Raw genomic sequence first — 15,635 nt, 5'->3', positions numbered from 1 at the left:
TAAAATAAAATAAAAAAGATTTAACATCATTCCATTTTTTTAAATATTAACTTTAAGATATCATGTGAAAAATATATATATCTATTTTATTATGATATTAAATGTATATTTGAATTTTTTTTAATTTTTTTGTATGGAAATTATAACAAGTTCTTTTAAATATTAAAAAACATTCAATAAACATTTTCGATTGTGTAATAAAAGAAAGGAAGAAATAGAATGGAAAAAAAAAAAATAAAAAATAAATAAAATAAAATAATAATTAAATTTTTTATCTAAAGATATCTAGCAATAGTTTGTAAATTTTTATAAAATTTTTTATTTACGCACACATACTAAATTAATTATAATATAGATCAAACTGTATATATTTTTCTAGTTTTTTTTCTTTTATTTTTATTTTAAAATTTTACTATTATATTAATGATGGATAGACTAATTAAAGTAAATGATAAAGTGATAATTGACTTAAATAATTATCATGATAAAATAGACGAAACAGAAGATTTAAACATTTTTGAAACGATTAATGAAAATGGTGTATCGAATAATTTCAATGACAAGATTTCTCAAAAAATAGAAATAAAAAGATATGTAGATATTTTTGTTAATTTATTAAAAGATAAAAATATAAAGTATAATAATCCTATGAACTTAAATAATAATGTTGAAATCATTAAAATTTTCCAAGCTATTAATAACTTTTATATAAAGAATGAAGAATTTCATTCATTACGATTGATGATGTTAATATTTTTAAAGAATCATATCTCTCAATATGTAAATACATACTTAAGTAACATTATAAAAAATTATGAAAAAAATAAATATAAAAAAGAAACAAGCGATTTTAATAATTTAATATATAGTAAAAAAGATGAAGACATAAATGATTATATGTGGAATAACAATGAAGAGGTAGAAATGAATAACTTGGAAAGTAAGCAAAATGAATTTCTATTTATTACATTTTTAAGTAAAAATATTATAGAAGACTCCATGTTATTAGAAAACTTAAATAATAATTCAAACAATATTAAAGAAGAAGAATGGGCATATATAAAAGAAAAAATTTTAAAATTAATTAAAAATTCTTGTATAATAAATGATAAGAAAATTAATAATTCAGTTGATTTCATTGACTTAATTAATAAGAATATGTATAAAAATTTTAAAAAATATAATAGCATAATTGAAATGAGGAAATTCAATATATGTTTATTTTTTATTGATATTTTTTTTAACGTTTTTCTGATTGATTATCCTTGTAAATGGAGTAATTTAATGGAAAATATATTAGATACATTTAATTTTATTTCTATATTTAAAAATAATGATTTCAAAAATGTAATAAATACTGACTACTACTCAACTATGAATTATATTATGTATTTAATTCAGTATAATGATTCATTAAATTTTCCAAAAGAATTGAGAGATAATGAACTTAAAGATAATTATATTATGGTCTTGCATTTTCAAAAATTTTATTCTTTAATAGCTTTAATGAGTAAAATTTTAAAAAAATATGTTTCTCCTACTCAGAGTTATAATTACTATTCTATTTTATATCACAATTATTATATATCTCATATAAATAATAGTAATAAAGATTTACTAGAAACAAAAAATTATAGTAGTTTAAATATACCATGTGAAAATTTATTACTAGGATATAAGGAAATAATGAAAATATTTTTTCCTTTTCTTAATAGATTACTATGTTATTTATTAAATTATACTAACAATATATATATTATATTTATAATTAAAAAAATAATAAAATTTTTATATAAAACTTTATTATGCCACTTTGCTACGTTACCAGAAGAAGTAATAAGTGAAAATGAAATGTTATTCACTAATATAATGAAAATAATAGATATAAATTTACATGAATACGTAAACAATTTATATTTTATAAATATAAATACCTCTAATAAGACTCATATATCTGTTTCTAAAATAACTGAAGAATACTCTTATGAAAATTTAAGTGAATTTATTCATAATGAAAAAAATGATTTAGATAAGTTATTTTTAATAATTTTGTTGAAGACTAAGAAGTGGTGTTTAAAAATTTTAAATATGTTTTTATATAGATCCCTTCACTTTGAGGATATGAATACAACATGGAAATTGTTTCTAAAACATTTTGAAAATAAATACATTATTTTTTTAGAAAAAATTTCTTTTTTGATATTAAAAATAATTATAAATACTACGTATAAAGAAGAAGAAAGAAATAACACTTCTAAATTATTTAGTTATATAAAGTATATAATTAATTTTACTGATTATTTAAAATTTGCTGATAAATGTTTATCTCTTTCAATAAATTATTTATGTATGATTGTTTCATTAGACCATTTAAAAATTTTTGTAAAACAAAATATTATGAGTGAAATTTTTATGAGTTCACTTTTTATTCATATTAATAGTAGCTCGCATATAGAATGCGTCGATGTAAAAAGAGAAAAAATAAAAATACATAACATATATATATATATATTTTTATTATATTTATTATAGAAATATATTATTTATTCTCTTAAAATTAAATTCTTTTAATTTTATTTTTTACTTTTATAGATTAAAATAGACTCATTTTCATTTTTTTTTTTTTTTTAGAATTTTTTTATTAACAATATAAATATAAAGGAAGAATCTATGTCATTTGAAAATTTTAAATTTGAGAGATATGTAATTTGTTTTGAAAAAAATTCCATATACACTAAATATTTATTAAATGAATATGATGATACAGTATCAAAAAATATACTGAAGAAATACGTTAATTATATAATATTTTTATTTTGTGAATTATTAGAAAAATATTTTTATGATACTATATTTTATTTAGATCAAAATATAAAAGATAATTTAAAAAATTGTTTAATGATTCAGAATGAATATATGCATTTGTTATATCCTGAAATTTTCTTAAATGAAGAGATAGATTTTTCAAATAATGATATAGTAATTAATCATTTAAAAAAAAATAACTATATATTTAACTCCGAAATATGTATGAAAACAGCAAATTATAACACATCCATAAGTAATATAATTGATTACATTTCAGTAATAATAAAGAATCATATGAAAGAAAATGAAATATATGATGTGTGTAATTTTCCATCTTTCAATCAATTAAACAATGATACATTTAATAATTTGATCTTTATCATTAAAAATTTACCATTATACAAATTTTCTCAAGAAGAATTAATTTTTAAAGATTTATATAGTAAACATAATAAATATAATTTAAATTTCAGCTTTCTTATTGTAAATGACATAAATTTATACAAGTTTTTTTCTCTATTTATGTTTTTAACGTATTATAAATATATATTTATCAAAAAAAATTTAGAAAAAATAATAACAGAAGAGGTATTAGAAGAAAACAATGAGGAAAATATAAAAGGTTTAGATAAACAGGAGATAATAGTTGATAATTACATCGAAGAATACTATAAAAACAAAGAAAATTATACATATTTTTTTAATGATGATGATGATAGAAGAAATTTCGAGTGTATTATTAATGATTTTAAAATAAATGATAAATCTTTTTTTCTTAAGTATATTCTAGTAAATATACATCATCCATATTCCAATAACTTAAAGAGAAAGGTCTTATGGATGATAAGGGAGTATATTAATATAACACAATTCGATGATAATGTTATATACTTTTTTTTTTATAATTCTTTTATTAATTTATTTTATTTCGAAAAACATTTAAAATTTCAATCGTTTGATACTCTAATTAATTTAATGCATAAATTTGGTTTTCCGAGTAAGGTTTTATATAATGACTTTAGAGAAATTTTAATATTTTTATTTTTTCAGTTATTAATTTTATTTATAAAAAAAGAGTCTAATTCTATCGACAACGAATTTTTTGAAGAAAATATAAACATAGTTCTCGATGAAAACTCTGAAAAAATAAATTTTTTAAAATGCATAAAGGAGAATAGTGATTATGATTTTGCATATGATAGTAAGAAATTAAATCAGAATTATTTATTGTTCCAAATAAATGCATTTACTGATAACTTTATTAATGATATTATATCAAAAAATTTGCATTTTTATCTAGAAAAGATAGAGGAGAATAATTTGAACAAATTCTTAAAGTTTATATCTCTATTTTTTCAAAATGAGATTAATAACAATATATTTTTATTTATTAATTTACTCAATGAATCGTTGTTAGATATTTCTACATATATATCAGGTAGGGATAAGGAATATTTCTTTTTGAGAGTATTAAAATTTTTCTCTTTTTTTTTAGAGAACTATAAAAATACTTGCAGCACTCATGATGTGTTAATAATAAGTATTTTGCAAAATGAAAATTTTATATTTTACTTTAAAAGTATAATAAGAGAAACAAATACTGATTTGAGAGAAGAAATATTAAATGAAATTTTTTATATATTATATATTTTTACGAAAAATTCATTATCTAATTATAAAGTTTTTTGGTTTTATTTTCTTTATTCTCTAGAATGCATTTCCAATAACTTAAATTTTTTCCAATTAAAGGAGATAAATAAATTAGAGCAAATTCCAATTATGCCTATATATGTATTTCAATTTTTTAACAATTTAATTAAGAGAGATATTTTCTATATATTTTTTTCTTCAGCAGATGAACAACCTTTTACTAAAAATAATTTAAATATAACAATTATGGAAATCTTAAGAAAAATTAGTTTATTACTAATTTCTTTATCTGATGAAAACTTAAATGAACAAAATTTTTATCATAATATTACATTACATATATGTGGATTATATTTATATAATAATATATTATCATATCTGATTATGTTTTTAATAAAAAATAACATTTTCTTTACTTACTCATTATGGAATAAATTAACTAAAGCATATGAATTGATTCAAGATGAAAACGAATTAAGTGATATTGATGATGATATTTCAAATTATTCATTCAAAACATATGATGAAGCCAAGAAAATAAATAAATCATTTGATAGTAATAAATCTTTATCCTTTGACGATAAATGCGTGAATGAAAATAATGAAGAGACAGAAAATAATTTTCAGTGTAATAATAATAGTAAATTAAATTACTCTAAAAAAAATAAAATAAATTACTTGGATAGTTTTGAATGCGAAAAAAATGGATTAACTGGTTCTATTAATGAAAATTATGAAAAATTGAAACAAGATGTACTATTTTATCGAGGAATAAAAAATTATTTTTTAAATAAGAAGAATTCAAAAAACAAAAAAAAAAATACAAATAAAAATAAATTAAATCATAGTAATGTTGATAATAATTTGGGAGATAATAATAATCATCAAGATAAAAAAATTATGAAGTTATTGAATACAATATATTTTAATATTTTTCTTTTAAGAGATAAAGGAGAGGAACATATAAAAAAGTTACTAAAATCCTTAAAGCATGTCAATACCAATTTGATTTTGAATAATTCACAGAATGAATATAATCTATTGATAATGCTATTGCTGATTCAAAATAAAAGATATATATATCAGTCATTGTCTATGTATGTATATATAGACATAAAAAACTTTTTTAATATATTAGTTAAAGAAAATGCTCTTACTTCTATTATTGATGAATGGCTAAATGACATATTTTATATATACCAAAATTCTGATGATTTGAAATATTTTATTTTTGCTTTTTCAAATATATTAATATTCTTTTGTCTGTATCACAAAAAAAAAAAAGCTGATGGTAATGAAAACAATAATGAAAATATAAAAGAATCTTCCTTTTTAAAGACAGATAGCATTAATGATTTTGATAGCATTTCAAAAGATATATATATGGAATATTTCAATGAATATGTCATAGAAAAACTAAAGGAAAGATTACGAAAAATTATTAATGTTCTAGTTAATATTATTTTAATTCTACCTATACCATATGAGGATAACATCAAAGTCTTTAATAAAAATTTATTGCGTAGATTAGCACCTATATGTAGTGAATTTGAAAATATAAAAGATGATAATTTATTTAAACTTAATAGTGATACTAATTTAAATGATAATCAAAATTACTTAAAAGAAATTCAGTTTGATGACTTAATACAAAATATTGAATTCATGCATTTAAATAATTATGATGAAAAGTTTTATGAAAGAAAAAATACTTCTTTAAAAATTCCTTATAGCAATATTCTTCATATCAATCAATTAGGAGATCTACAACTCCACGAAAAAAAAATCTCTATTAATTATTGCTTCCAAAATAATATTAACAACGATTTTATTAATAATTTAATATCTGAATCTAATTGTGAATATTTCAAAATTTCTTTTTATGTAAAAAAATCCTTTTCTTTATTAACTCAAGAAATTTTTACAAGTGAAGAATTAATTAATATAATTGGATGTTCAGATAAATATTACAACTTTATAAATATAATTCGATTAGATATATAGAAAATTTTCAATTAATTTTAACTTTAAACTTAAATACGTAATATTATTTCAAAAATGTCTAAATAAATGAAAAGGAAAAAACTTTAAAAAAAAAAATATAACCAAAGAATTTTTATCTACACTTTTTTTTTTTTGTAGGAAATTTTTTTTGTTTTTTTTTTTTTAAATTTCACATAGAAAAGAAAAATACACATTAATAAAAGACGTTTTAAAAAAAAAAAAAATGAAAATATAATTTAAAAATATAAAAATTTATGTTAAAAAGCTTTTTGTTTTATTCATATATTGTACTTGAGTAAATGTTACTCAAAGTAATTAATCAAAAAAAAAAAAAAAAAAAAAAAAAGTAAATTATTAAATTAATAAATTAGTATAATAATAAATAAAATATATATATAAATAACTTAAATAGAATTGTATCATATATAATTAAATTTAATTTAACGTATGCATTTCTTTGTTCTTTATTTTTAGTGTCTTATACTTTCTTTTTAATTAAAGTTTATATTATATTCTCATATTTTATTGTTTTTTTTTAAACAAAAAAATAATTTTTTATTATAATCATATAGCAAAATTTTCCACATTTATATCCATTTGTATAAATTCTTTATTTTAATTTTTCTTTTTTTTTATATCATTGAGAAAAAAAAACTAAGTTTTTGTCAACTTTTTAGGAAACTTTTTTTATTTGTTAATTTCTATTTTATCTTTATTTGTGTAACTGTTTTTTTTTTTCTTTTTTTTTTTTTAATTCACATGTTAAAGTATGAATAAAAAAAACAAAAAAAAAGAATAAATATTTGTAAAATAATTATAATTCATAATATGAAAAAACGATCATATAATTTAAATAATTTAAAAATAGTTGGTGATACTCTAAGTAAAAAAAAAAACAGATCATTATATAACTTTTCGTCAAATTATGAATTGAATTACAATAAAAAAAAAAGACTAAAATGTAATGATTTTGATCATTTAGGAGAAGAAAAGTACGATAATGAGATATTCTCTAAATTAAAAGATTTTTATAAAAATAGTCATAATCTTAGTTGTAAAAATAACCCGAAGAATGATTACAGAAAAAATAAAAGAAAAGAAAGAGAATTTAAAGACGAAATATTGATAAAAGAAAAAAGAAAGGTATATACAAATAAAATTTATAATTTATCGAAAAGCGATGTTTCTGATGAAGACATTAGAATAATTGAGAGAAAATGTTTTATTAAAAAAAGAAAAAATTTTTTACATGAAAATTTATATTCTAAATCGGAAAACAATTCTAAAGTTAAATATAAAATACGAAGAAAAAATAATCAATATGCAGAAATTGATTTATACAAAAAAAATAATTTTAGTGAAAATTGCATAATTGATGTAAAAAAAAAAAAACTCGAATGTTTAAAAGAAGAAATAAAAAAAAAAGAGAAAGACAATGAAGTTGAAGAATTATTGAAAAAAGAAAATAATAAATATGATAAAAGTAACAATTGCGAAAAAAGTATAAAAAATGAAGAAATTAAGTGCTTAATATATAATGAAAACGAAAAATTCTCAAAAGAAGAAAATAAAAATAATCAGGAAAACGAAAAATTCTCAAAAGAAGAAAATAAAAATAAAGGAAACGAAAAATTCTCAAAAGAAGAAAATGAAAATAATCAAGAAAATAGAAAACATAGAGAACAAAGAAAATATGAAAAATTAAGAGAACAAATAAAACTAAAACAGTGTGAATCTACTTTTGTTAGTAATAATTTGAATTATAATGAAAGATTTTTTGATAAATATGTAGAAAAAAGTATTAAGAAAAATGAAGAAAACTTAAAGTTAGAAATTAAAGATTTCAAAGATGAAACGAATAATAAAATTAACAATAATAAAAATAAAAGTGATAAATATATGAATTATAATGATATAACTTTTTACAAATCAAACAATCATATAATCGAAAATGAAAGAACTAATGGGGAAAATAATTTTTTTAATTGCTGTAGCAGCGAAGATAAAATATATGAAGAAATGGAAGAATATTTGACAAATAACAAGAATTATATGGATGTTCATGATAAATTAAAAGAAAAGATAATAAATTTTAGTGAAGATCCTTATAGTAGTAGCAACTTAAATTTATTAAATCTGAGTAATAAATTAACATTATATGATAAAGAAACAATACTACCGAACGATAATATTAATAATGGTAATAATACTAATAATAGTGCTGCTAATAAATATAACAGTAATAATTCTGTTCAAAACGTCGATAACAACAATAATATTAAAGATAAAATAATAGAAAAAAAGAAAAAAATAAAAAGTATTCATAACGAAATTTTAAATTTAATGAATGAAGACAATATAAATAAAAATGAAATAACAAATGAAGAAAAAAGTTCTTTAGTAAATAAAAATGTAAGAGAAAAAAAAAAAGAAACAGATCAATATTTTATTTTTAAAGACAACAAGTCTACTTATTGTAATTTATTAAATATAAATAATAAAAATAAAAATAATGAAAAAATAAACAATAATAAGAAATATATAAATAGTATATATAAAAATAATTTAGGTAATAAAGCGTATGATGAAAATGAAAAAAAATATTATAATGCAATTAGCTTTTTTGATTATGAAGATTTTTCATCAAATAGATTATTCTTATCTAAGAAAAAGGAGGAAAATCTTAAGAAATGTGCAATGAATAATAAAAAAAAAGAAACAAGTATTCTAGAAAGTAAAAAAGAATATATAAAAAATATAAAGTTAATATATGAAAGAGAAAAAAAAATATTAGATGTAAATGTAAAATTCATTGAAAAATATTCTTATTTTAAAATAATTTTAAATACATACAGTGAAAATCATTTAATAAAAATGAATGAACATATAAATTTTAAGTTATCGAAAGTTTTATTTTCTAACAAAATGATAGATAAAATTAATAAAAATAATTTTAAAAAAATTATGAAAGCTTTAGACTTTTATGGTTATTTATACAATAATACTTTTTTAAAAAATCTCTGTAATAAAATAACAATAAATAATTGGTTAGGTAACAGAAAGTTTTTTCATGAAATATTCGGAAAAAAAATTTTAAAAATTGGAATCTTTTATGATTTAGTTTATCATTTTTTATATTTAAATAACACTTTTTTGGAATTCTTTTTTACTAAAAAAGGTGGACATTTTATGAAAACGTTTTTATTATATGACAAAAATAAAGCAGTAAAATTAATTAATAAAATAGTAAAGGACTTGAAAAATATTAATCCATCTACTAATTCAGTTGCAAATTTTTTATACGGTTTTTTTATAGGAGAAAATAAAAAAAAAAAACTTAAGAAAATAAGAAATCACATTAAAGATCAGCATCAACATAATGAATATATGCATTTAAAAAGTAATAGCATAAACATAAAAAAGAATAAAAATATTTCTGGTGAAAATTTTTGTGAATTAAATAAAAAAGTCAAAGATAACTGTATTTATTCAAAAAAAAAACAGGATGCATATATTTATATAAAAAATTCGAAATATAAAAAAAAGGTATTAAGAAGTATTTTAAATAAAATATGGTTAAATACAGATTTATATATAAAAGAAGAAATATATTATGATCAAAATTTTACTAAAAAAAAAAAATTAAAAAAAAATAAAATTAATAATTTAAAAAAACTAAACAACCTTTTATATGATATCAATGATTCAAGTGAGTCTAGTGTATATTCCTTTCTAACTGATGAAGAAAGACAGTATAACTTTTATAAGTCAGATGAAAATAATTTAAACTTAAATGAGCAATTAAATGAAACATTTCACCAGTGTATATATAATGAAGAGATAGACGATGATCCAATTATTCAACATCATGATAGCCATGAAAATAATCAACCTAATGATTATGAAAATAATGAAGAAGAAAATGTAGAAATAGAAACAAATAGTAATAATAATAATAATAATAATATCATTGAAAATAGTATAAAAACTTTTCAAACATTGGATTGTATTCCAAATATATCTTTTGATCTATATTCTGAAAATAACAATTATCACCAAAAGTAAAAAAAAAGAAAAAAAGACTATAAATAAATACACATATATGTAATGATTAATTTTAATTATAGTCTTATTACTATAAAATATGTGAAAATTTTTATGTTTTTTTTTTTTTTTATTTTATATTTATTTTTTGTGTATTATGAATTAATATTATATATAAAATTCTATGTGGATTCACATTTTTCTTTTTATTTTTCTATTTTCTTTAATTTTAGAGGTAATTCATTTTTATCGTTATGCTTTAAGGAAGAAGAGAAATGTAACATAGATAAATATATAAAAGATGTTTCATTTTTAGGTATAAGAATTAGTTCAAAAGAAAATAAAATAAATTATTTCAATTGTTTTGATGTTAATTTAAAAATTAAAATAAAAAATCATTTACTAAGTAATATAAATTATAATATATCCAAAGACGATGAAAACATTTCTGCTTTTTTACCAGTATGGCCTAATAATCCTGATTATTTTGGCTTTAAAGTAGGCAAAAACATTAAAAAAGAGTTTAATGAAATAAAAAGAAATATAATGCAAGAAAAAGGAGAAAAGAAAAAAAAGTCATGGGATATAATTATTAATAAAATGAGTAGTAGATTAATGAAATTTGATGAATCAAAAAAAATTTTTGACAAAGAAAATAAAATGGAAAATAATTTTGATTTTAGCAAGTCTTATATTTCTAACAATGATATTGATAAAAATAAAATAACCAATATAGATGAAGTAAAAATAAAAGATTGTAATTTTTTTTTAAATATAAAAATGTACCCTATCCGTACATTAACTTTATACATATTATATAATTCAATATATAAAGATAAGAATTTGAATTTTGTAGAGTTTTTTTCTAATAGCATAAACAATGAAATAAAGGAATGGTTGCTATTATTTTTACTTCCTAATTTTATTAATAAATGTATACATAAAGTTACATTTCCCTTAAAATTAACAAAAAATATATTCACTGAATCTAACGAATTTTATGAAGATTTTTTCTCGAATGAATATTTAAAAATTAATGATATTGAAAAAATTATAATATATTCAAAAAATAATAGTGAAGAGGAAATAGAAATTTGTCCTTTTTTTTTTTGTTATAAATGGTTAAAATCAAGTAAATATAAAATTGATAGATGGATTAGTTCAAAAATCAATGAGATATTCTTTACTTTTCCATATGCTAATTTCTTAATGAGTAAATATTTCTCTAATTTTTTATTATTTATTCAATTATTTCAAAGTTCTTTAGACATAGATCATATGTATTTATGTAAATCTCATTTTTATGTTTCACTTAAACACAATATTTCTTTTTTACATGAATCAATAGTTAATGTTTTATTTTCATCATTAGGAAAACTAAAAAATGTTTGATTTAAAAAAAAAAGGAAAATTCAATTTTTATATAAATTAAACATTTTTTTTTATATCTTTTTTAGTTCGCTTAAAAATTTATTTCCTCAAATTTTATAAATTTTTCATTTTCATCTTTTTTCATTTTTCGTTTGTTTTTGTTTTTGTTTTTTTTTTCCTTTTTTTTTTCTTTTTTCTTTTTTCTTTTTTCTTTTTTCTTTTTTCTTTTTTCTTTTTTCTTTTTTCTTTCTTTTTTTTGTTTTTGTTTTTCTTTTTCTTTTTTCTTTTATTTTTTTTTTTGTAATATTAAGTATAAAAAAAATATAATATTAAGGCAAAAGAACTTAGTAACAATAGACTGCATTATGTGTTTTTTTTTTAAGGTAAACATTTTTATTTTACTTTTTTGACTTTTAGAAATATTAAATCTAAAAATAAGAAAAAAAAATAAAAAGTAAAATAAAGTAAAATAAGCCAAAATAATTCGAAATTATTTTAGTTTGCTAATTATTTAAGATATATTTTAATTATAACATTTATGAAATCAATTTTTTTCTAATATCAAAGTGGAACAAATATTAGTAATTTTTTTTTTTTAAGTTTAAAACATAAAAATATAATTTTTATTGTTTCATAGTAATAATATTTGATTAGTTATATATAAAGAGTTGTATTTATAAATATCTAAATGAAAAAAAGAAAAAATAAAAGGAAAATTAATTATCATGAAGAAACATTTACTTATAAAAATATAGAAAAATATGATGAAGACGTTATAGATATAGATAATAATTTTCTAAAAGTTCGTAACAAGTATTCGAGTATATTGAAAAAAATAAATATATATTCGGAAAAAAAAGAAAAGAAAAATTATATAAAAGAATTGAAAAATGATATTAATAAAATAACATCCAATATTAAAAATGAACTAAAATATGTAGATATATTAATATGCGGTGATAAAAATAGTGGAAAGACTACTTTTTTAAATTGTATAAGTTGTGTAGATCATTTTAATTCTAATAAGTATAATATATCATTACTTAATGATAAAACGAATGTTAAAAATGAAATAAAAAGTAATAAGGAAATAATATGGAATTACAATAAACTAGAACTATTGTCTTATATACCAATAATTTTTTCAAAATTCACAAATAGAAATTATGATGTGCTTAAAAAGGAATTTAAAAAAAATTTTTTGGATACTGATATTTGTGAATCTTCTATTTTCATAACAGCAGATGATTTAAGTTTTATTAATTATGAATTTAATTTATGTAGCAATTCGTTCATTAATGATTTTGATTATATTAAGATAAATTTTTGTGAATACGGCGAAGATCTTTTTCGTAAAATAAAAAAATATTATAACATATTGAAAAATTACAATGAACATTTAGAAATGAAAAACGAAAATGAAGAAGGAGGAAATAATAAAAAAAAATATGAAGGAATAGAAATATGTGACAGATTGTGGGAAACGAATAAAAACATAAAAAAATTATTTTCTTCTTATAACATTAGGAATATAATTGAAACAGCTTTATTAAGAATAAAAGAGACAAAATATATTAATTATTTTATCAATTTAAAAAAGTGCTTTCTATTAATTAAATCAAGTAAACTTATTTACAATATTTTGATAGAAAAAGAATTTAAAAAGTCTAAAAATAACTTAAAAATAAAAAAAAAAAATAAAGTAACTTTTAATTCACTATTAAATAATATGTATTCAAAGAACACTATACTTATACATGATGATAATAAGTTATATAATAAATTAAAAAAAAAAAAAAAAAAAAAAATTTTTTTAACCTTAAATGAAGAACATTTATCGAATACTTTCCATTATTTAAATATTATAAAAGATTTAAATAATTACGACAAAAAAGAAATGCTTTATGTAATATGTCGTTTTTTTGATTTTGAAAAATTGAGTAAAAGGTTTAGCATATATTTTAATTTAAATTATAATTTGAATATTTTTAATAGAGTGATAAATAAAGTAGAAAATAGAGAGAATGTAAAGAACATAAATGTGAAAGCCGTTTATTATTTAATAAAAAAGTGTGTTAATAAAAAATGGAAAATTCAAAAAAGAAAAAAAAAAAAAAATAATGATATGGTTTTTAAATATTATTCTGAAAAGAAACTTAAATACTTGAATAAAACTAAAGAAAAAAAAAGTGATAAAACGAGCTGTTCTAACAATTGTACTATTATTATAAATAACAGTAGCATAAAAAAAAAAATTAATTTTTTATTAAAGGAAGCATTAGAAATTCGTAATTTTTTTAAAATATTTTATGATGAATATATATATAAGAACAAAAATCGATCATACGTAAGAAATTTAGTAAAAGAAAACTTTGATATATGTTTTTTATTTATGAAATTTTGTTTTTATTACATTCAAATTAATAACTCTTCTACAGTTCTTAATAAGTTAACCATTCATAATATCATATATTTAAGACAGATTGATATAATCAAAAAAGATCAATTTATCTATCACAGTATTTGTATTCCATCTTGTGTTCATGCATTTATAAATATATTAAAAATTAATTATAAAAGTGAAGTGTTTCATTCTGTAGAGAACTACAAAACGTTTTTATTAAAATTTATCTTATATGGTTTAGCTTATTATAAATTAAAAAAAAATAGTTACGATTTTTATACAAATAAAATAAAAACAAATCATATATGTTACTTTACTCGTGATATTATTATAAATTCTATTGCAGACTTATTTGAAAAGAAATTAAATGAAAAAAAAAGTTATGGGAATGTTAAAAAAATTTCAAAAAAAGAAAATAAAGCATTATCAGTTAGTAGAAAATGTAAAAAAAATATGAAAACATTAAAAAAAATAATTAATAGTATAGATATTAATATACCACCATTCATTATAATAAATAATATAAAAACAAACTGGGTATATTTTAAAAATTACATGATTTTGTCTAAGATGTGTTCTTATTTTAAAGGATCTACTTATATATATCCTAATATATGTTTTGAAATAATAATGAATTTTAATTCAAATAGTAATGTTGAAGATATCTTTATATCAAAAACAGAACAACAACAAAATTATTTTACACTTTGTTTTCTTCCATTGCATAATATTTTCTTTAAAAACAAAATTAAAAAAAAGAAAGTTTTGCATTTTCCTTTTAACCATAAATTACTTAAATATTTTAATGATAACATTCTAGTAAAGAAAAAAAAAAATAGCTATTTATTATTAAACTTATTGTGTAATAAATTTTTTAATATGTTTAAAAAATTTTTAATATATTATAAAAACAAAAATTATGATATTAAAGTAGATTTTATTTTTATATTATTAAATTATGTAATGGATATATATTACTTAATGTGCTATGAGAAAAAAAAAATTCATATTTCTAATAAAAAAGACTTTATTATAACTAATGACGAATGTTTTATCAATGAAAAAATTAAGGTTAAAGAAAATAAAATTAAAAAAATTATTTTTCTTATTGATGAAAATAATGTTATATTTAATTCAACCTTTTTTCTTTGGGAGGATTTAAAATATAAAAAAAAATATTCTTTAAAAAATAAATATATAAAATATTTAGAAAAACATTTGTTCTTTTCAATTTTGTGTAAATAACTAAATGATAAAAGGTTTATAGGTACTTTAATATTTATATTCTGATAATTTTATATAAATTATTTTTTTAATTGGTACTCTAGCAAAGAGAACATTATATATTATTCGA

General features: G+C 17.5%; 3 protein-coding genes across 3 annotated transcripts; all 3 read left to right on the top strand.

Annotated features, from left to right (window-relative positions):
• Window positions 1-426: 426 nt before the first annotated feature.
• On the top strand, window positions 427-6,462 carry PRELSG_1107800 (conserved Plasmodium protein, unknown function; the record flags this gene model as incomplete). The annotated part of the gene is made up of 2 exons (XM_028677335.1): window positions 427-2,466; window positions 2,632-6,462. 2 exons carry the CDS (start codon window positions 427-429, stop codon window positions 6,460-6,462), a joined length of 5,871 nt encoding a protein of 1,956 aa, XP_028533734.1.
• An 828-nt stretch (window positions 6,463-7,290) lies between these two features.
• Window positions 7,291-11,898, top strand: PRELSG_1107700 (conserved Plasmodium protein, unknown function; the record flags this gene model as incomplete). Its single annotated transcript, XM_028677332.1, has 2 exons — window positions 7,291-10,523; window positions 10,740-11,898. 2 exons carry the CDS (start codon window positions 7,291-7,293, stop codon window positions 11,896-11,898), a joined length of 4,392 nt encoding a protein of 1,463 aa, XP_028533733.1.
• A 667-nt stretch (window positions 11,899-12,565) lies between these two features.
• Window positions 12,566-15,526, top strand: PRELSG_1107600 (conserved Plasmodium protein, unknown function; the record flags this gene model as incomplete). The annotated part of the gene is made up of 1 exon (XM_028677331.1): window positions 12,566-15,526. One exon carries the CDS (start codon window positions 12,566-12,568, stop codon window positions 15,524-15,526), a length of 2,961 nt encoding a protein of 986 aa, XP_028533732.1.
• Window positions 15,527-15,635: the final 109 nt, after the last annotated feature.

This window comes from Plasmodium relictum (assembly GCF_900005765.1).
Source record: "Plasmodium relictum strain SGS1 genome assembly, chromosome: 11".
NCBI lineage: Eukaryota > Apicomplexa > Aconoidasida > Haemosporida > Plasmodiidae > Plasmodium > Plasmodium relictum.
Note: the sequence above shows the minus strand (reverse complement) of the source record. Positions and strands in the feature narration are given on the sequence as shown.